The following is a 23,120-nucleotide window of genomic DNA, read 5'->3' as shown; positions in this document are numbered from 1 at the left end:
GACGGCGGAGGCGGGAGTCGGGGGCGGTCGCCTCTCGGAGCTCATCGGCGCGGCCGCCGGCGGGGCGCGGGCGGCGCTGCCATGGCCCTGCCCGCCGGCCCTCTCAAGGTCTGCATCGTGGGCTCGGGAAACTGGTGAGTGCGGCAGCCCCCGGGAGGGCGGACACCCGGGCGGCCGCCTCGGCACGGCCATCCCTGCGGCTGTGCCGGCCCGGGCCTTGCCGTCGCTTGGCGCCCGCAGCCGGAGGGTTTGGCGCCGTGGCCGCGCTGCCCTCAGGGGTGGCGGCGCTGAGGGCTCCCGGTGCCGGCGGTGCAGCGCCGTGTCGCCCGTCTGTGGCGGGCCCTGGGGCCGTGCGGGTGGGCTCCTCCTGCCCCCGGGCTCCCTCGGAGCTCGGAGCGGAGGCGATGCCCTGACACGCTCGGAGGAAGAAGCGGCAGAGTCGAGCTTGTAACGATTGCGTGTGAAACACCCGCCTGTTCTGCGAAGAAATTGCTTTAAGATATTTTTAACGTGGTAGTTGTTGTGTGCTTTGTCCGATGTCAGATGACGTAGACATTAAAGATGCTGAACATCTTTCTTTCTTTTTTTTTTTTTTTTCTAACCATGTGCTGCCTGTGGGGCTTCGCCAACAATCCTACTTGTCTACAAAAGTGTGGTTCGGGATTTCCTATGTTCCTATTTTCCACGCCAGTTCAAAGAAGAATTGCCATATGCTAGGTTATTTGAAATGTCTTCTTTTTCATTTTTTTTTTTTTCTTTCAAACTGATCATACTGAGGCACACTGAGAGCTCGAGACAAGGTTTTATTGCTGCCTCTATTGCTAGCTTATAATTAGGCTTAAACTTGCTGCTGCGTCTACTGAAGGCAGTAGATTTACATCAAATCATTCTTCAAAAGGAGTGTCATGTTAAGAGTCCTTTGATTGGTTTCTTTACCTATCTCTTTGGCTTCTTTACCTATTCCTCTACCATTCCTGATCACAGTTTTTACACCAGGTCCTGGTGTACAATGTGCTATATAAATATAACTTCCCAGTTTGTCACTTCAATTACTAATGCTAAGCACACATTATTTGTGATAACATTGGGTTTTAAGACGTTAAATCTAAACTCAGAGGAGTTCAGTGTAGAGCAAGGTGCTGCGTTTTATTGGACCAAACTTGTCAGTCTTTTTTCAGTGTGATCTTAGACTTGTTGCTCACCCCCTGCCCATTCCGTGCAGTTGACTTTTGCTGCTGTTAAAAATATCAGCAGCTGCCAAGTTGTGTTTTTCTTTGTCGAGGGAATGGCTGACATTCCAGTGCAGCATGTCCTGCTTTCCTTGCACTAGTTTGTAAGATGACCATGGAGGTACTGAGCACTGCTGTATATGTCAGAAGGAAATATGTAGTGAGACCTAGTCTTTTAGGAGTATTGTTGCTGTTGTTCCGTACTTGAAACTTAGGGAAAAAAAGTTTTGCAGGAAGTTTGACTGCATTTATATTTGATTCACTGTGAAACACACTTGCAGAAGCAAAAGGTTTTGCAGATATTGCCTACTAGTGATAACCACGTGCACATATATTTTGTTTTCACCTCATTGGATCAGCTTACTAGTAAGAAAAGCGCCTCGCAAATAGGATGAGTCGGTGGCAAAATGCCCATGTCTCCTACGCTGAGAGAAAGAGAGAATGCTATTACCGGGCATCAGCTTTTTCCTTTCTATTCAGGATAAATGTATGCAAATAACTCGTAGCTTATTTCATATGTGATGGCAGGGGGGTTTGCATCAGGAAAGCAGAAACCAAAGTAACCAAAATTTGAAAACAGTAATTCTTGGAGAGGTGAGTTGTTTCTTCCTCAAAGTCCATGGGGTGACAGGCACCAAACCCTGACTACAAAGAACACTGTGATTCAATAATATGTGCAGCCACTGAACTAAATCGGACTTAATATTAATTGTGTACCTGTGTGTTTGTGTCTTTTTGAACTGCGGCCTGTGGTCCTAAAGTGGAAGCATTTAATGGTTAAAAGCAGGTGACTAGAGAGAAATGGAAGTATTTATAAACATCTGATTGTTGATATTTGGGGATTACATAGTTTTGAAGCCTGGATTACAGGAGGGTGTGACTATTGGTGCCTAAAATGTAAGCACATGAGCAGCTGATCTAAGCGTGGTTTGGTATCTAGTAGTTTGGAGACTGTGGGTTTTGGAGTTCTCTGTAACATGATTGTTTTGGACAAGTGCCAGTAACTGTATGGAAGTCTTTGCCTTCTCACAGCCCTTTGACCTATATCTAGGATGAAAAAAAAAACCTAAAAGAGCTTGGAGGGACAGTAACCATTTAGAAGGGTTGAGCCAGTCACCTTGGATGATAAACTACTTCCAGTCAGACTTGTTCGGTCGGTTTGCTGGAGAAAGGTCACCTTAACAATGAAGTTGACTTGGCAGGGGTCACTCGACACCTGATGGAAGATCATGGGACAGAGCAGATGGCTCACACGGTGCGGAAGAGCAGGAGCTGTCACGTTTCTGGCCTTGCCCTTTTAGGGTTGCTCAGCTGGTGGATAAGTGATTGCATTAGGATCTTTCTGATAGGGGATAAAGTAAACTCTCTTCAATGTGTGTAGAATACACCTTGGAAATGTGCCTTGGGATTCAAGGAAGTTGCCTACTGCAAGAGCTGATTCGGTCATGTACTGTAGCCTGCTCTTCTGATAATACTTCCAGGGCAGGTTAATGAGGTGTGCACAGTCAGAATTTATCCTTCTCTGTTTTGTTAGAACCAGTTGTTAATTAGCCTGATTGCCCAACTTGAACAGAAACTGTGGATTTTAGGAAGAGGTGGGAAGTTACCGGACATAGGGATTCCTACAGCTGGGAACTTGCTGTAGAAAAATGGGAGGAAAATTATAACTGAGATGATTTTTCGGGGACAATGGTAGAGCTAGAGTTAATAATGTCATTTACACTTGCATATTATGACCTCTACTGCTGGGCAACGTCAGGAGTTTGTGGGTTTTGTGCTTTACTTTTAAAGCGATAAGGGGAAAGCAGATCAACTGTGAAATGGTCCTAAAACAGTGGTTGCAGTATAATAGGAAATGGAGAACCAGAGAAGCCAGTCAGGAGAATCTTCTTGAATTTAGAAACTAAGACTAGGCAAATCTTCATTTTTTAATACTGCATTCAAAGGCTGAAAAAAAGAGACAGCTAAGGCATTTAAGTGTTAAATAGTAATGGAATTAATGTCTCACTCAAGCAGTACACACTGCCAGACTTCATGCTGGCAGACTGAAAATCCCAGTTGGAGAGTTGCTGAATCAGTTATTTCTGCCTTGCTCTGTCACCAGCAAGCACAGAAAATGTGTAGGGAAGTTCAAAAGTCAAGGCAGTGGATTTGCAGGATCCAGGCTTTGTCTATAAATCTGTAGTAGTAAATGTGTCTTTGTTAAAGAAACTCAAAGCGCTGTCTGAGGAACACATCCCTGTGTGGTGTTTACTGCGATTCACACTGTTTGCGTGGATCTGAAATTTGGGGTTTTTGCTGGTGAGCTGTATGGCGTCGCAGCGGAAACCACGTTGTGTGTGTGCAGACACAGAATATGAGCCTGATAAGAGATGGCTTACAATTGTGCCTTCTGTATCATGTCCTGAATCCAAGGGAGCTTTTAGTGTGTGAAGTGCCATTAGAGAAGTAAATTCCATTATTTTAAGACATACAGTTTTATGGTTTAACTGAAAAAGGCCTACTTAGGATACTATAATTTTTCTCTGCCACTACCTATAATGTGATCTTAGCCCTGTGATAGCACACATCTTTAATGCAGTGAAGTGAGTTGTGCCATATTAAAAACTCTTGAAGCAGAATGAATCTTTTTAAGTTTTTCTTGTGTCTGCTTAGTAGGTTATCAGTAACTATGAAGCTGCCTCCTTATCCTGGAAAAGGAAGTTAGGTTAACAGGTTTCATAAAGTTGCATCTTTCTCTTCCATATAGCATTCGTGCTAGGAATGAAAGGGAAGGTTGTGTTTGTTCCTCCTCTTGTAATTCTCATTAATTTCATTATCGTTTAAAGATTTGAGAAGTAACATTGATGACTGTCCTACAGGTTTCACTGTGTGCTGCTCTTGGGGAGAATATGGGGCTAACAGTAATGGAATTATCTGCCTACAAATTCAGAGGATGCTGTTGCAATAGTTAAATTCTGTGAGGTTGGCTGCATAACCATAAAGCTTATAACTTCTGGAACATATAAATGCTTGTTGGCTTTCAGTACCTATCAATGTTATACAACAATTGATGGGTCAGTCATCTTAGCAAAGAAGCTTCCTATCTCTTAAGGTGAAAATGACGTTCTAAAAAATTTAGTGTGTCACTTTTACCTCTACTTTGAAGATATAATCATTTTGATTTTGGGGAAATACAGTAACCTAAACTCTTACTGGATAGACAATAAGCAGAAAACATAAATAAGGATGTTTTCTGTAAATGCTTCAGTCCAACCAACTGTGGATACATTTGAGAGAAGGGAGCCAGTGTGAATCACTGGTGTATTTTTCCATTTGTTTTACTAGATCTGCATGGTAACTGGTCAAACAGTCTGTGCATTTCTGATTATTTTAAAGGGAATCTCTTTTTTTTTCTAGAGTAAAATCATAATTTTTTTAAGACTGTTTTTGTTTTCTTTCCTGCAGGGGTTCTGCAGTTGCCAAAATAGTAGGCAATAATGTAAAAAAATTGCAGAAGTTTGCTTCCACGGTGAAGATGTGGGTCTTCGAGGAGAATATTAATGGGAGAAAACTGTCAGATATCATAAATAGAGAACATGAAAATGTAAAGTATCTCCCTGGACACAAGCTGCCAGATAATGTGGTAAGGCTCAGAAGCTAAATTATAGTTATGGAGCAGAGGGAATATTGCTTATGCTGTGAATGGACGTAAAAAATTGTTTTTTAACACCTTTAGGGTTTATAATATTTCAGACTATATGCTATTTTACTGATGACTTCAGAGATTTGACTCAGTAAAATTATGTAACTATGCAGTTAAGTAAATCCAGTGCACTCTACTCTCTCTTTTTCTTTGGTCTCGCTATTGTCTTTATGTTACTTCAGCTTCTGTATAAAGAAGCAAAGGTGAAAACAAGGGCAAAAGTAACAGCTTTGACCATACTCATTAAAGAAAAAAAATTAGCCTCAACTTTGGAAGGGAGCTGGCTGGTCAGTGAGAACTGATGTCAGGTGTCCTGAAACTCTTTAAAAGTATTGATGAGAATCAGAGTGTTTCTCAAGCAAACTTCAAGGTGTTTGCAGTTTATTTGGTTCTCAGTTGTGTTTCAACCACGTGCAGCCAGATCAGCGTGTTAGATGTAGCCTTGGCAGGGCAGAACAGTGGGACTCCACATGTATTCTCTGTTGGTGTAACGTGATGGTGGGTGAGCAGGCGGTGACTCCTGCCCCAAAAATATTATAAGAGGCTGTAGCTGCTGACAGTTCAGTAGAGCTTTTGGGCAGGAAAAAACATGACTGGCTGTGCATTGTAGTTTTCTCTTCAACCATAATCCTGAAATCCCATTTCCACAGCCTTCAGCAACTGTGGTGGGTTTTTATCTTTATCAGATACCACTTGTGTCTAGTGTTAATTTTGAGAAGTTACGTGGCCTTTCTCTCCCATAACCACACAGGTTGCTATCCCAAACCTTAATGAAGCTGTACAGGATGCAGACTTGCTGGTTTTCGTCATTCCTCATCAGTTCATTCATAAAATCTGCGATGAAATCACAGGGCGAGTACCCAAGAAAGCGCTCGGCATAACTCTCATAAAGGTATGATAAATACTATGTGTTAGTAACCAAGAACGTGTCAGGGAATCTTCTAAAACAACATGGCTTGGTATTTTGATATGGAAAGTCTCTGTGCATTATTCACTTGATTGTTCCATTAAACCTTTCCAGGTGTAAGATTAGAATCTGTCTCGGTCATTAGTGGATTGTTATGCAGTGTTTCGTTTTAGGTTAATGCTTGCAGGAAGAGGAAAATGAGGCTGGTAACAAGACTTTTAGAAAGAAAGAGGGAGTCAATATGTTTTGCACCACTAAGCTTTCCAGTCTTTTATTTGTTGTTTCCAAAAGCATCATTAGATGAAGAACAGAGCACAAGCATAATGCTTTGATTGTTAATGCACATCCCACATGCTGAGTTGATGATTTTAAGAACTGCTGAGAGAATTTCATGTGACTGAGAGGATAGTGCTCTTGTTCATGTCAAATATTATGTTGCAACGAGAGTGTCTGTTCAGCATTACCTGAAAAGACAGTTTAAGCACAGGAAATATGAGGGGGCAGAGGTGCAGGAAGTGTTTTCACTGGAGTATTTGTAATTTTGCTGGCAGGAAAATTTTAAAATGTGGATTAGCTTATTTTTGGAGTTGTTTTTTGGGTGAGTGGGCTTTTTTCCCCTGTGTGTTTAGCTGCAAATAATAAGCCATTCCCACAAGGTTTGGAAGATTCTGGGTTGTTGTTGCTTTGTTGAGAATAGGCCATTTTCTCAGCACACATTCCCTTGTTTACTGTCATTTCTGGAAAATGATACATATATGGATCTGTGCTCAAAAAGAACAAAAAGCCCCTATCACTGCTTACTGCAAGCTTGTCCTTTTAGTTTGTCTAACTAAGCCCATCAAATCTGTTTGGTTTTGTCAGTGTTGACCTGGTATATTGCTGACATGTATGAAAAAGTAACGCTTCTGGAGTGCTCTTGCTGCATTTTGTAAAAAAACTCTTCGTATCTTAGAAAGGTAAAATAAGGCACTATTAAAAGGTTTGAATGCATAGCTCAAGATAAATATTCTCTTTTTTATTTGCTAAACGTGATTTTTGTTCTCTTGTCTATAGTGAAAGGAGTAACTAATGAATTAGTGGAGTAAATGAGGATTTATGTCAACATAGCTGAAGTCAGGGTCCCGGGCCTATATTCCCTTGGAATTATTGTTCTGATTATCGGTGCTCCAATGGAGTGTTGATTAATGGCTATGTTTAAAAAACCAAGCATGTGGGGAAATACTTATCTTTAAAGAAAAAAATATAATCCAAACCCCAAACAAACCATCAACAACAAAAAAAAATACCCCAACAGAACAAAAAGCCCGTGCTTAGCGTAGTGGAAGTGAAATAGTGGCACCTGCCATGCAAAGCAGAGTTAGTTACTTGGCAGCTTCCCACAGTCACATTCCAACACTGCATCCATAGGCAGCCTTTCCAAAGAAGGTCTGTGAGGCCTCTTAATATTTTGTGGGAGAATGCAAAATACATGTCAGTTTTTATGAAAAGTCGTAACTGTGCATCATTAAAAGTATCATTTAAAAAGAAATTGGTGGAGATTTAGCACAACAATGAAACTAAGCAATAGAGGCAGGAATGCATTCTTTCCTCTACTTTTGCATCTTCTTTATGCAGGCTGTTTGCATCAAAGTCATATTTTTGTGTCTTTTGCTCAATGCTAAGGCTGTTAAAGTGGCTTGTGTTAACTTTGGCAGTTAAAAGTGCAGTTCTGCTCTGAAAAATACCCTTAGTGGGGCATCTTGTTTCTGTGCTTTCTAAATTGTTTGACACCTTAGCTGTGTGTCATCTTGTCACCTTTTAGTCTTTTTTTTGTGTTTTGTTTTTTTTTTTTTTTTCTTTCTTTTTCTGGACAGACTAATCTTCAAGCAGAGCCTAACATCTGACAATAAAACTAGTTTTTGGGAAGTAATGACGTTTCTCTGCTGGGTAATACACATTTCCATTGAAATATTTGCATCTGTGTTGCTTTACATGAGTTCTGTGTCTATGGAAACCTAACAAATCACTGTGTGGGTGTGGGGGGAGGAACCTTATACAACTTACAGCAAGTGGTACAGCAGTGAGCACACGAAGCAGGTTAGGTGAAAGGCATTCAAAACACTCTTCGGCAACCTCAGCATCAGTCTCATTTTCATTCACCTATTATAGGCCCCAGGGATTGCTCTGACAGGTGTGTTAGGATGCAAACGATACGGTCACAGAATTGGACTTGCATTGCCTGGGGACCATTGTTGCCCAGTGAAAATACCCATGTTAGAGCCTTGTTTTTTGGGGGGGAGGAAGATGTTTGGGTTTTGTTCTATCATCTATCATTCAGTATTGGATTTCATTCTAAAAGAAACAGGTACAGCTCTCCTTCTGACTTTGTCAGAAGATACCTCTGTTTCATAGTAGAGCAGAATTTGGCACCTAAGCCTTTCTGATCTCCTTTTTTCTGCATGAATAATTGTTATGTAGTTATTCACTTTTTTGGAGTTGTTCCCAATATGTGTGCTTAGGGAGGGGGGCCTTACAGTTATTTTGTGGGGACATTTTTGACACTGTGAGGGGAAAAATACAACATATATATGTGTACTTACTTTCAGATTATTTCTGTATGGCTCATTAAAGATGAGAAATAGATTTGTGCATTAAGTGATACAGATTGAAAAATAATGCAGAAATGCAAGCACTATCTTAATTGGCAGGTTTTATACAGGCATTTCTGCATGTCTCTTGATTGCACCATGTTATTTAAGGAACAGCACCTCTTATCTGTGGAAATGCAAATTACTGCCTGTCTGAAATGTCACCACCGGCAGCATACAAGTGTATGTGTGTCTATGTATATCTGGAATTAATAGAGGATCACACATCATAATTAAAGATTACCGATCCCCCAAAGTATCAAATCTCCAACATTAAAAAATAGTACTACACAAAGGGTGGTATACTGTGGGAAAGAATGAGCATTTTAATAGCTTGTCTGCCATACTCCTGTTTAAAAAACTCAAAAAGTATTCTGCATTTAGCAGGCTGGGACGGAAGGTTTTGTGAGAAGAAAGTGGTCTCATTTGGAGTTCTTGGTTCAGGCAAGCAGGGTTTCTGCTCATAGAGAATGAGCATGAGGGAGTCTGCCTCTCATAGTTCAGATGCCTCTTCACAAAACAAGTTATTCAGATGCCATTTTGTGAGTTTTGGTGCAATTTCAAGCCCAAATGCAGGCCTGATTCATAATGGATGGATTGGTTATGCTTCACAGATTGTATTAAGAATACAATTGATAATAAGTAGCTGAGATTCTGAACTGACAACATTGAATATTCAACACTTCTTAGAATCAGGTCCTTGAGCATGGAATAAAAACTGTTATCATCATCTAGGGCTTAGTCCTTATTCTTAAGGTGCCACCTCCCCTGATTCTAAGAGGTCACAATAGCAGAAGTTTCCCTGGTAGTACATCTGTCATCTCTAGTCTCTCTCTGAGTAGGCCTTGTTTCACTTCTCACCCGTGGACAAGACTTATTGTGTGCTTGCTTCTCTGCTGTGCCTAATGAATGACTTGTTAGTAATTCCTTTTAATGTTGGCTGCAGGGAATAGATGAAGGCCCGGAGGGACTCAAACTGATCTCTGACATTATTCGAGAGAAGATGGGAATAGACATCAGTGTGCTGATGGGAGCTAACCTTGCCAATGAGGTGGCAGCAGAGAAATTCTGTGAAACCACAATAGGTATTGTTCCAAGTATTAAGAATGTTTAACACATGCTCCTGTCCTCACAGTTGCACACCAGATACCTCAAATTTCACTGTTTTCGACATAGCTGGCTATTGTCAGAGCTGTTGATTGAATTTTTTTAAATGTTTACACTTAAAAAAGTACTAGGAAAATACTGGAAATATAGGGAGAGAGAGAAGCACAATTTTACCCATTCTCACTTGGGTTGTGACTTAGCATGTGAAATACGAGCATGCTTTTTATCACCCCACAGAGCAAACTGCTTGATTTTATTATTCTGTTTAAGATTTTCTTGGTCTGCATGGCTTTATGTGGATAAACAATTATATTTTCTGTGTTCCAGCTCTGATGTTATGGTCACAGATGGTACCTTTATGCATGTTTGTTTTGGTTTGATTTTTTGTTTGTTGTTTTAAGGTATCAATGTCTTGTTTTAATTTCTCAAAACACTTTTTTCGCCCAAAAGCTAGAAATTGTTTTAGTTCCATGTTGATGTCTGCACACCTTCGCAGCACGAAGATGTGCCCAGGTTTGAATTTTACTGTTTCTAAACAGGCATATATGTGTGTGTATGCATACAGGTACACATAATAACACAGAGTTCATGTAATTTTTTTCAGTGTTAATTTCTTCAGTTTTGTGCATTGTTAGCTTTCTAACATCTCATTCGCAATTTTTGCATTGAACTTGACTTTGAATGCTTGAATTACCTCTTAGTGTTTAGAAACAGTTGTCAGTGGCAGCATGCTCAATTAATAAAACATCCTTGACATGCATTTATCAGTAGGTATTTTTCTGGAATGCAGGCTTTAAAATAATTGATAGAATTGCTCCTGCTGTATTCTTAATTCACCTTTGTTTTTTTTATTAACTGGGATTTTTTTTAAGAGAATGATCAAATAATGGAGAGTATATAGAGAATTCATGGAACTGTTATTTAGAATCTGTTGCTGAGCAGACAGTTAATTATTAAGAAGCTCAGAGTAACTCAGTGCAGAACTTTCAAGTGCAATGTAGACATGTCCTTGGTCCCTTAGAACAAGAATCTGTTTAGGATGGAGCTAGAAAAACCTTATCTCTGCTTTTAAGTGTTTTGGCTTGCACAGGAAAGCTAAATAACATATAAATAAATTATTCATTATTTTAGCTTTCCTTTGTCTCTCTCAACAGGCAGCAAAATCTTGGAAAATGGCCTTCTCTTCAAAGAACTCCTGCAGACTCCAAACTTCCGAATAACTGTAGTAGATGATGCAGATACAGTTGAGCTTTGTGGTGCTCTGAAGGTAAGATTAACTGGCTGCTGATGGTACACAGATGTACCTTGTGATCCTTGTAGAAAAAAAAGGGGGCATTTCCATTTAAGGAATTAAATTTATTGTGTTTTTTATAATACATAAAACTGGTACATAGCACTTCCAGAAGAACTAGACGGGAAATTGGGGAGCAGCGTGTTCTGAGAGCCGCCTTTTAGACCCATGTCTCACTATCTCCCAAGTTCTCTTTCTACATCTTTCCCTTAGCAGTCATGAACAAGTACCCTCTAACTGGTCGATGTATTTCTAAATCTGTTTTAGTTCCCTTCTTTTTTTGCAACAGTGTGTTCACAAAAAGAAAGGGAAAAAGGAGTTGGCAATTATCTTTTGTGTCTATTGACAAAACTGTTCCTCTCTTCATTGGCATGAACAATGTGAGCATCTTACGTTTTATATTTTGTGGACATAGACTGGATAAGGTTTGTGTGGATGACCACATCCAGAAATGACCTGAATAAGAAAAACATTATTTCGGACAGTTAACTCATCCAAAATTTTTTTGGTAGAAAACTGATGCTGTCAGGAAGCAAAGGCTAACTTAAACATACTCTAATTACTATTCCTTCAGATTAATTTACAGGCCATTTGTGAAAGGAAGGCACTAGTTTCTTGGCACTGTGGGCAACAGTACCATGCTTCACATCATCTGATACCTATTGTGAATCATTTTTGATGGGTGTAATGGTTTACTAGATAATTTAGGTTACTTTTTTATTTTTTATGTTTTGAATAATTACTTCTCTTACTTTGGCTTTGCTGCTGAAATTTTGTGTAAACTGCATCATTCGTTTGCAAAGCTGTCACACTAAGCAGTGATGTCTTTAAGATGAAGTAGAGGAAGTAGATTGATAGCTACAATAGCATATTTTTTAGCATACTTGTTTTCTTGATAATTCTGTCATGCTGGAAGTCCTGAGGAGGAGGTGGTTGTGGGTCTGTGCATTGTTGGGGTTAGGTGGTGCAGCATGTTTTGAAGTTACTGTATATATAACAGTTTCTCAATTTGGCTCTGTAGCCATTGCTTTTAAATGCTCTGGTGGTGTGGGAGGTTAGCAGAAAAGAAATCCCTGTGTAAAACCCCCTGAAATTAGTAAAGAAGTTTTACAGATTTATCTTCCTTTCCAATCTGCTCAGCAGGATGTTTTCTTACTAGCTTAAATTCTTGTTTGATAGAGGAGTTCTGTCTCAGGAACTTTTTTTTATTCCAGACAAATCTTTTGAAAGGGTGCTAGAGATGAGCCCAGCAAACTAAGCAGGTAGTCAGCAGACACTCAAAACTCCACTGTAAAGGTCCAAGTCAGGCAAAATGCAAAACTCAGATGTAAATAGCACTTTTCTTAGAAGTTGTATATACTTATTTTGAGGAGAATTGTTTGCTAAGGGTAACAACAAGAATGTTTCTTTTTTTTAATATTAATCTGAGTCCTTATAGTAAGAATGTGAAAAGTAAGCATCTTTTGGTATGGTTGTTTTTAGGGGAAAATTTCATGTAGCTTCAGTCAGTTGACTGTTACGTTCTTAAATATAGAAAGATACTTCATGAAAACATAGTGAAAATTAACGTTATTTAACTTGCTGGAAGGAGGAAATTCCTATTTCACAAGACGACAGTGTCATGTGTTAAGGTACAGGTATAAAAAGAGAGGTTTTACTCTCTGTCTGTAGCAGTGCCAATTCAAAATGTCAGTAATGCCACTGCAAACTACAGCTGGGAGGACAGAGGTAAGCAGGCAAATGTCTTTTTGAGTGTGGAAATAGTAAAAGCAACTCATGGATTGGTATTTAAAGCATGAGAAATAGTACCCTATGAAAAACAGTACATTCTCCTAGCTTCTGCATTTTTCTCTAAATACCAGCTTAGGAAAAGAAGACTTTTCTGGTATTACTGGCATAATGGACTAGAATGTTAAAAACCTATACTTTACCTCACTTTTTATTTCTGCAAGCCTTTCTAAACAGGGAAGATTTTCAATGTGGGTAGTTGCCTAAAGGCTGGGAAAAAATACAGAAGGGTAACAAAGAACGCTCTGAGCTTCCCCTTACAATGATAATTTTAAGTTTGAAATTTGTTTTTTGAAGCCTATTTGAATTCAGACTGTAATAATAGGTATTGCTGCTCGGTGGTCATGAGAGGACGTGTACCTGATCGCTATTTATATACATATATATATGGAATATCCACTTCATTTACTGTATTTAGATTTGTGACAATGGGCTGAGGGAGAGACAGTGAAGTATGGAAATCATTGCAGTGAAACTGCAGTCTTGAGTCAGCTTGGAGACTGGCTGAATAGACAGTGGCAGTGACTGTACAAAATCTGATGATACTGAGGAGGAACAGATGTCTACAGTATCTTGTTGGCTGTTGAAACAAAAAGTGCTTGGCATACTCTCCTCTGTGATGACTTTTTTTCTTATGAAGAGTGATGCACATTTCCCATTTGTTTGGTGACCTTTTGTAAGTGTTGAGGTCAGGAATGAACAAACTTCAAATATTGGGTAGTTGGCTTTACAGGTGGCCTGACTCAAAGCCACCTGCAAGTTCCTCTGCCTTTACCAGAGGATGAGTGGGCCTCCCTAGGGAACGCTTAAAGGTTATGACACCGCTGCAGGGGTGGTGTGTGCAGCTGTGCATACGTATGGACGTGCTTCTGGTTGCTGATGGATGTGATACTGCAGAGTAGCACAGACCCAAGGCTGTCACCTCTGAGGTGTCCTTACAGTCCTTACTGCCTGTGCCAGTGTAGGGCCTTACAGGCAGTGCAGATGTGAGGCCAGACTGCGCTGGTGTGCGATCCCAGCAGCGTACTCGAGAGGCAATGTAAACGCTGGTACCCGCGCTTCTGGGGGTAAACTGTACCTGAATCACTTACCCAGTGCAGCAGTGCCAGGGTGAGTGTGAGAGGAGGAGGAGTGAGAACCTAACCTCTGGATGTGGCAAAACAGCCGTGCTCCAGCTGCCCTAAGTTCAGGGATCTGGAGAGTTAGAAACCCTCAAGTGGCAGCAGCCAAAGACCAAGACATATGTGACAGTTCCTGTAGGAAGGAGAAGGAGCAGCAGCTGTCATTGTCTTTCAGGTACCTTCAGGCCTGACTCTAAATCTTATGGCTCCAGCATAGCCCTAAGAAAAGAAGTAAGAAATATAGTGATGATTAATTGTTTACCAGATTATGTAACCCAGCATTGTTACTTGCAAAGGTGGTCTTGCAAAGTGTGTTTAGGGCAGTCACTGTTGGATGGTCAGTCTAGGTACCGTAGAATTCAACTGTGGTAGTTTTTTCCTTTTTCCTGAGCTTAAGCAGAAATGAAATTCAAGTTTGCCAGGAGCAAGCAAACAGTTTATACTTAACCTCTCTGACAGTCCTGCTGATGTTGTCTTTGATTTTTTGAGACTTCATTTGACCTCTCTCAACCATCACGTGAAGCAAGGAGCTTCTCCAAGTTCATGTGTAAGCAGAGGGAAAGCAGGCTGTGCTGAGCTGTGATGCTACTTCAAGGAAGGCTGGATGTCCCAGGTGAAATAACGTTTCTGCTTGGTTCTCTTACTGATCCATTTGATTATGGAGAGGTAGCAGTTGCCTCAGAAATGGCTGCTGAAGCTGCCTTCATGAGCTCTCCATAAACGTTCTGTGAACTGGAAGCTTGATAGTTCTGAGCACTGACTGTGTAAGAGAACCTGTCAGCAGACTTACTGTCATTGTTTTCTTGGTTATCTGTTGACCTTGCATTTGTGACCTCTGGCATGTTTGCAGCAGGTCACGTGCAAGTAAGAGACACTTCTTCTCATTTGTTCTGACACATACTGTGAGCACTGCCTGGCATCAGCGTTTCTTTTCCAGACCATAGCTTCACTATCCAGTGATAAAGTAACTGAATCCATTCCTTGCTCATGGTCTGGAATAAGTAGGAGTAGGGCTAGCTCCAGCTTCTGGACCAGACCATCTAAGGGCTCGCCTGTTAGGGCAGAGTTTTTAGTACCTTAAAACCATATGCAGTATAAACCCACCCTGTGCATCTTGCTTACAGGATGAATGCTTTAATGTAAAAAGCTGTTAATGCCAAGATATGGGAAATGTGTTTGCTCAAGCGTGTGGTGAGTTTAAAAGCTCTGAATCCCTCAGGCCAAGAGGAACACTGTGTTGCAGTAATTTTGGGATTATATTGTGGCAGTATTTTTGAACCTTTGGAACAACAGGTGGGCCCTTGCTTATTGGACTCTCAGACTCCCATGTGTGTATGCAAATACTGTCAGTTTTTTAAGCTCATGGAAACATTGACTCTCACCACCTGCAATTATACACCCATTGCATTTGCAGGAATTCTTGTATTAAACTGAATTCTTTCAGTTTAATAACTGAAATAAAGTAAAATATGGTAACAATAACAACAATAGTAATAGTAGTTGTAAGGAAAAGGAGAGAGAGAAAACCCAAGAAAAACAAGCAATGCACATGAGAGTTGCTCACCACCCACTGTCCCTGAGCAGTGGTTGGTGGCTCCTGGCCAACTGCTCCCTGTTGATATACTGGGTTCTATTGTATGGAATATCCCTTTGGCCAGTTCAGATCAGCTGTCCTGATTTATGTTCCCCCCCGTCCCCAGCTTCCTGTGCACCTCCTCAGTGGCAGAGCATGAGGCACTGAAAAGTCCTTGACTTAGAGCAAGCACTGCTCAGCAACAGCCAAAACCATCTGCATGTTATCAATGTTATTCTGGATTCAAAACACAGCACTGTACCAGCTACTAAGAAGAAAATGAACTCTATTCCTACTCAAGCTAGGACACTTCAGATGTAGGCTTTGGCAGTGGCAGCATCCTGGATCAACCATGTGAGACACAGAAAGATGTTTTTGCCAGATCTTAACATGGTTGTGCCCCCCACAGAGTGCTTCTCAGAGCATCAATGTAGTGCTAGTGCCATTAGGCTCTTGTGTGTCAATTTGTCTTTTGCTTATGCATCTTCCTGAAACGAACTCAGCTTACTGCCTACACCCAGAGATTTCAGGCACCAAAACTGCCTGTTTTGGTCTCGTTTTGGACTGAAGGATGACTCAGTCGAAAGTTTCTTGAGATTTTTGTGATGGTGGTTTTGTTTTTAAAAGGAGTGGCTCATCTTTGAGTAAGGTGTAACTTTCAATGTGGTATAATTAGTTCTCTACAGTATATTAGACAGTCGTCAAAGGTTCTTCAAGGATTCAAATGAAACCAGATGGTAGACCTTGTAAATTCATAGTTGTGGCCTGAGGGTTATGTAGACCAGGATATAAGAGTCTCCTAGGCATGGGTGTGTGTTCTAGAGCATAATCAGTTGTCTTGTTTCCCCATTATTTGCAAACTGCATTAAGAACATACAATGGGGACATTGTACAAACAAGGAGCTTAGTGTTTTAGAGTTGAACTCACAGCTTCCTTTGTTCCCTACACCATTTCCTCTGAAGTAACTAGTCTTGGTACGACTTGGTTAAAAGAGTATTTCTGTTGCTCCAAAGACAAACATTGCGAAAGGTGGAAGTAGACAACAAAATACCGTGGCCAAATTGTATTGTTTATTATGATCAGGTAGGCTGCTTTAAAGTGGAGAGGAAAGTCGAGGAGACAAAGTTGGAGGGAATGGGAAACTTTAGTACTGAAGCGTTCAAGAAGCATATGGAAAAAGCTCAGAGGTTGCTCAAATATGTTTTTGTTTTTAGCTAAGCATGCAGACATCACATATATAATATGAATTTAAATGGGCTATCCAGTCTGAAAACTTCTTAAATATCTGTTTGACTTCCTCTTGCTCTGCCACCAAGTGAACAAATACTGGAGGTTGCTCTGCAATAGGTATCTGATGAAAACATACCTTGACTGAATCACCACAGCCGGTATTTAAGCCAAGATGATCTAAAGTACCAGTTTTGAAATCTGGCTGTCTTTGGCTGCTTCAGTTTTGATGTTGAGAGATCTGTCTGCAACTTTTAGGGTCACCTTTAGGCCTCAGCTAGCTGCTCAAAAAGCAGTGACTGATCCTCTGACCTCATTTGATTCGGAGTCACTTCGCCATGACTGGCCACACAGCTCTGCAGCTGTCTGGCATTTGTGGTTCTTACAGTCCAAAAAACAAAACCACACCAGTTGTTAAACAGCTCGTTTCTTTCGTTAGCAGCTTCTGACTGTTGCTCTTTCTTCATCAACAGTTAAAGTTGGTTTGATTGGTTGATTTTATTTTTTTCCTTGCATCAGGTGCTGCATTAGGTGCCCTAATGTTCATTCTCCTGTGCTTTCTGTTGAGGTCACTGCTGCTGTTGCATGCAAAAAGATACTACTACATCCAGTACTTCCTTGTTTGCTTTATCAATATGCCAGAACACTATCTTTTTTGGGGGGTTTGGTACAGTTTGTTGAGGGGTTTGGGTTTTTTTTGGTTGGGGCAGTGGAACTGTGGCTAGTCTTTGCTCTGACTCCCAGGCTAGAAAATAGTTTTTATAGTCACTTCACTCTAATGTCTCTCATCTAATCCTTATGTTCTTAAACCAAAGAAGAGATCATATAGCTGATTGTTCATGAATAAACAGCACATTCTTTATAGAATGCTGTCAGCAGGTCTAAGGAAAAAAAAACACTTTTTTTGCTAAGAAAGTTTATCCTGTGTCATGAACCTTCTGGGAATCCTTGATTAACTATTACTGTTACAGAAACTCTGCATACTTGAAAGGGCTGGTTACTATTGGCTTGGCTGAATTTGGTCCTTTAGGATGTCAGTGTTCCGTTTATGTAGTGTTACTTAATCATAAAGAAAATCTGGATAAAAGGACTATGGGATGTCAATCTAACTTTACCCCCACCTCGGGGCAAGAGTATCTCAATCTAGCTAAAACCTTGTTCTGGTTTAGTACAACCTGTTCTTAGATATAGTCAGTAATAATAGCTCCACAGCCTTGGGGGCAACTTGTGCCAGAGCTTTAACTGTGCTTTTATCCTTGGAAATACTTAGTAATGTAAGGCTTGACATGTTTTTTTCTTCTTTTTTTATTTTTTAAAGGTTATCCTATAGACATCAAAATCCCCAAACCAAAATAGCCCAAAGCAATCTAGTCTTTCACTAGTAAAGTGTTTGCAGTTCTTAAAGACATCTGCACTCTGTCTTTTGGTGTCTTCTAGGATCCTGTAAATGATTATTGACTCATTTCCCCTTTCTCCTCTCATTAGAATATAGTAGCAGTAGGAGCTGGGTTCTGTGATGGTCTTTGCTGCGGTGACAATACCAAAGCTGCCATTATTCGCCTTGGCCTCATGGAGATGATCGCCTTTGCCAGAATATTTTGCAAAGGACAGGTGTCTACTGCCACTTTCCTGGAGAGCTGTGGAGTTGCTGATCTCATCACAACGTGTTATGGTGGCCGGAATCGACGTGTAGCAGAAGCATTTGTTAAAACTGGAAAGGTACCTCATTCACTGGGTGAAATCTGTGTTTGCATTCCTGGTTTGTTGGAGCAATGGTAGAGGTATCTGAATCATGCCAGCTCGAATGAGTGAGTGCCCTTCTCTTTCCTCTTGTTACAGAGTGTTTTACAAGGCTAGAATGAGTGTAAAGGTGTTAAAAAGGGCAGAGGTGATTTAAAAAAAAAGCCCAAGACTTAAGATGCTGGGAGATGCAGATTTAAGAAGGAGAATATTGACAAACAAGAATATAGGAGAATATTATATATGCTCAATCAAGGTCACTTTTGAGAAAGAAAAAATCCTCAGTAACTTTTTTTTTTTAATCCAGATTACGATGTCAAGCTTCTGAAAATTTCATCATAGCTCTCCTTTTCTTTCTTTTCTTCTCCCCTCTGTTGATTAGTCTATTGAAGAATTAGAGAAAGAAATGTTGAATGGTCAGAAACTGCAAGGACCACAGACTTCTGCAGAAGTGCATCGCATCCTGAAGCAGAAAGGAATGCTGGAGCAGTAAGAACAGATAAAACAACTTCCACATATCCCTTTTTTATCTCCATAATTCTTTCTGCATATTCGGTTTTTCATATCTTCATAAATGTAATAGCCAAAAATAAAAGCATTGCAATAAGAGCAGCTTAATCCCCAGTTAAAATCAGAGAGAGAAGTGAATAGAACCTCAAAATATCTACTGGTGTAGATAGAGCTATTAGTGGGACGTTAAATTTGTGAATGTCCTTCTTTTGCAGAATGTATTATTGCCTTCTGCTGCTACAGAAAAGCACAGCAAGTGTGTTCTAACATGTGAAAAGAATAAAATGCATGAAAACAGAAGCGGAGCTTCCTGAAGAGACTTGTGAAAAGGCTCTAGAGCTCATTTCATAGTAGGAAATTCATTACTTACCTCCAAGGAGAGGAGCTTTGTTATAAAGAACCCATTATAGGTGATCATCTGAATAGAGTGGCTGATTCTACGACATGGATTTTAGCTTAGACACCACAGTTCTCTTTCCTAATGTGATTTCCAGTTTGCTGTAGGTTAACACCTGCCATCTGTTTCTGTAGGTCAGGGCTTTTTTGTGGTATGAAATCAAGGAGATTGTCCTGGCTTTGTTCATTTGTATTTGAGTCAGAACAAGTACGGTTCTTAGAGGCACACACACAGTTGTCTCCTTGTGAGATTAAGGGATGCATTTATCTGTTCCTTTCTATAGAAGAGGCAAAATCAGGAAATATATAACTGCCAGTTAGAAGACCAAGCCTTGTTACTTCTTTTTCCAAAGCAGTTTTTAAAGTCTAGTTTCAATGGATCAGCTACATTAAATGATTAAATTTTTAATATTGTCTTTGGTGTAAAGCACCTAAATCTGTTTCCTCAGTGTACAGTAGTTAAGCTAACTGTAGAAAAAATGTAACTAAAATGTTGGCTTCATTCTTTGCTGCTTATGATTTCCTAAATGAGACAGGATGCTGTGTTTGAGGGGTTTTTAGGTTGGTTGTTTTATATCCTGTTCTACCTTACAACAAATAGAGTGCATTATAGAAGAGTTCAAGATGTGTTTTTAATGAAAGACATGAAAACAAGAGTGTTGCTAATTTCTTTCTGGGATGCCAACATACATGTGCCAGTTCTTCATAGAAGGTCTCATTCAACAAGGCTTTTGAAAACAACTTTTAACGTGTTTTTCAAAAACTACTGCTTTAAAACACAAAACACAGTGAAGCAGCCACAGTTTAAAAGTGAAGAGGTAACAGCGTAGTAAGGGTAAAATTTCATACTCTCTTCCTACCAGAGGAGCCCCAAGGCTGCACAGAAATACGCCAAAGTTCAGCAGAAGAGCCTTGGTGGCAGGGTGGATGCCTGTTGATATCAGCAGTGCAGCCACTTTTTTTTATTTCAACAGTTGTAGACCTCACCCTCTCGATGTGCTCAGGCATAAAGATGCATTTGGGGATTGCTGGCCCTGAGCCTGCAGTCGGCCTTGGCACTGGTCTCCCCGTGTGACATGGGGCAGACCTGTGCACAGCAATGTGCTCAATGATAAGCAGCAGGGCTTCCGTTGTGGTTTCTGGTGCCGGTGCTTCTTCGCTGAGAAGTAACTGCCAAGTGAGGTTTGCTGAGAAGCACAGAAGTCTTTGTGTAAATTCTTTTTCCTGCAGATTTCCTAGGAAGGATTTTGCAACCTAAGTAGTGTAGCCTTGGATTTGAGAGACCAGCTATGTGGCTATATGATAGAGTTTTTTCCTCCAATTAAATAAAACTGAAAATGAAGTCTGTTGGATTGACCTGAAGTAGTTTTTGCTATTGCTGCTATTTTTGCCTCTTTTCCACAAAAATAAGTCAGAATTGACATGCATTTTGCGGTAGAACATTAAAATGTCTCAGGTGAAAATTAAGTTCTACATTTTGAGTTAAGCACTTGTAAAAAAGCCATAGAAATGATGGGCTGAATTCACATGCGTGTCCATTCCCCCACTTTTTTCTCCAGTAATGGGGAAATATTGCATTGAGCCAAGTACAAATCCTGTATGTGCCCCTGAGAACGCAGCAGTCACCATGGTGTGATGGCATTCCTGGCTGGTTCATGGCTTCTCTTGTGACCTCTGGCTCACTTTGAGGAGTCTGGTTTGGAGTGATGTGCTGACACCAGAGTTGCTGCAGTAACAAGTGACAGCAGAGTGTATGGGCAAGCAGGTGTGGTGCTCAGTACTGGCTGGGGATTCTGCTCAATGTTGAAATGTGCATTACAAACAGTGACTGATGGGACAGCTTTCCTAAGGAGAAAGTTCTAGGCCAGATGTATTCTGAATCACTCAGAAATTAACTGTTTCACTATCTCCAGTGCTCCTTATAAAAGGCCACACTGAAATGGCTTATGTATTTGAACAGGTAATTAATCCCTAAAATTCATCAGGCTTTGTATGCAAATGGGAATCATCCAGCTGTCACTGTCCAGGAAGTACAGAAAGCAAATGCAAATTTCTGTAAAGTGTCTATGCTGTAAGAAGCCTTCATATTATCAGAGAAGCCTAAATAATTTGGGGATTGTTGGAAATGTGGCTAATTAAAAATAAAAAAAAAGAAAGAAAAAAGTAGATAGAGAATTGTAGTGTTTCAAAATCCAGGTTTCATTTTGGGTTCTTATTAAAAACTTGGCCTTCAATGTCTTCTTGGGTCTCTTTCTGTCATATTCTGTATTATCAAATTGTTGCTCAGAAGTAATGCATAACTGATGTACCAGTCATCCTTTTTTAACCGTAGATGAGTAGGGCTGTAAGAACGGCCAGGAAAGATATGAGTGTTTGTAATTTATTTTTTAGATCACTTAATGGTTGTGCCATACATAATGAATGTTGCAGGCTCCATTACAGCTAGCTGGGCTTCAGGGAGTGACTCATGTAGGTTTCTGTATTTATCTAGTGCTTTTCAGCCCAGTGTTATCACTTGACAAATAGAAAAAAAAGAATTGTTTTTTTCCATCTCTCCTTTTTGCCCTACCTCTTCTCACTCCATTTTATTTCCCTCATTTAAGAAAACGTTACAGAATAAACTTATGCTGCTTTTGCTTCCTCTGTTTCCTCAGGTTTCCGCTATTCACGGCTGTGTATCAAATCTGCTACGAAGGGAGGCCTGTCAGGGAGATGATAACCTGCCTTCAAAGTCATCCAGAGCACATGTAAAATCAATCAGGCTGTTGAAATAACGCAGCCTGCTGCCTTTCGAATTAATGTCTGGGTTCAAGTGGATGTATCTATCATTAAGCTTCCTTCAAAGCCGCTCACTAGGCAACAGTAACAACATGAATGTCTCTGAAGGGGTGTTGTTTTGTCCTACACAGCCTAGTTTGACACAGCATGCAGTGTTGGCTTGGTGATTGTCGTTCTACTGGCTAAAATGCAACTGGTTTAAGATACGCAGTACGGAAGTTGCACTACAAACCTGGTTTATATACGCAAGTGTACTTTGAGTGTGCTCCTACGCCATAAAACACAAGGGTTTGTTGTCTTTTATTAAGGCCTAATCCAAAATCCACTGGACGCTGTGGGAAGAATCCCACTGGTTTTGATCAGAGACTGAATCAAGCCTGTAACCTTGAGAAATATTAGGAATGTTTCTATTAGAACTTGGTTTTATTTGTATATGCAGTTAAATTTTAACATTTTGCATGCTTATGATTATATTAATTTAAGCAATGTTAGTACAAAACAAGTGGTAGCAGTTATTCAGGGGGCTACAGGGATGTTTTAATGAAATCAAATGAAGAATACTTTGATTTTTGGAAGTTGTTAAAACTGTCAGGTTATTTTGAAACCAATTTCTAAGTGAATTTAAGGGTTTTAATTACACTGTTTTAAAGGGAATATTCTAGAGGGGGATCATTATCTCCCCTTCTGTTTTTTAATCCTTGCATTTTTATATTTCTCAGTTTTTCTCTTACTGTTCCTAGGCTCTTCTAGAATGCCATTCCCCAAAGCAAGCCAGAGATGTTGACCTGGGGGTCCTGAACCCTGGAGCCCATGGTTCACTTTAGTGTTGTACCTGTGGTTGTTCTTCACTGGTATTGTTGGGAGGGTGGGGAAGGATACTCTTGGGTATCCACTGCTCAGAATTGTTCTGCTGTGTTTCTGGCTGAGCTGCAAAGTGTTACACTCCACACAACACTCCAAGGAATGCTAGAGGAATTCTGTGGTAGGTCATGCTTGTGATGTCAGAAGGGTTGTGTGCCAGTAGGATGACTGCATTCATTTCAGTGCCTGCCAGTGACTGACACGTCAACTGGACTGAAGTCTCAATCCAGCCTCCCCAGTTCTGAAGTTACTCTTTCACTGGACGAAACTTCAGTGGGT

The 23,120-nt window shown here is 40.4% G+C and overlaps 1 protein-coding gene across 1 annotated transcript; it reads left to right on the top strand.

The window, feature by feature from the left end:
* Window position 1: 1 nt before the first annotated feature.
* Window positions 2-22,279, top strand: GPD1L (glycerol-3-phosphate dehydrogenase 1 like). Its single transcript, XM_027897711.1, has 8 exons — window positions 2-134; window positions 4,677-4,854; window positions 5,666-5,806; window positions 9,395-9,533; window positions 10,710-10,822; window positions 18,042-18,275; window positions 18,679-18,785; window positions 21,857-22,279. Exons 1-8 carry the CDS (start codon window positions 82-84, stop codon window positions 21,951-21,953), a joined length of 1,062 nt encoding a protein of 353 aa, XP_027753512.1. The 5' UTR covers window positions 2-81; the 3' UTR covers window positions 21,954-22,279.
* Window positions 22,280-23,120: the final 841 nt, after the last annotated feature.

This window comes from Empidonax traillii, unplaced genomic scaffold (genome assembly GCF_003031625.1).
Source record: "Empidonax traillii isolate 1590-97213 ecotype Southwest subspecies unplaced genomic scaffold, ASM303162v1 scaffold19:size3308961, whole genome shotgun sequence".
NCBI lineage: Eukaryota > Metazoa > Chordata > Aves > Passeriformes > Tyrannidae > Empidonax > Empidonax traillii.
The sequence above is the reverse complement of the archived record's forward strand: the minus strand, read 5'-3'. Positions and strand labels throughout refer to the sequence as shown.

What these genes read in the sequence shown, in the direction of transcription:
- GPD1L (XM_027897711.1), top strand. Translation starts at nt 82, where the DNA reads ATGGCCCTGCCCGCCGGCCCTCTCAAGGTCTGCATCGTGGGCTCGGGA. An exon ending in AGCTTTGTGGTGCTCTGAAG is followed by an intron (nt 10,823 to 18,041) that starts GTAAGATTAACT and finishes TCCTCTCATTAG; the next exon opens with AATATAGTAGCAGTAGGAGC. An exon ending in CATTTGTTAAAACTGGAAAG is followed by an intron (nt 18,276 to 18,678) that starts GTACCTCATTCA and finishes TCTGTTGATTAG; the next exon opens with TCTATTGAAGAATTAGAGAA.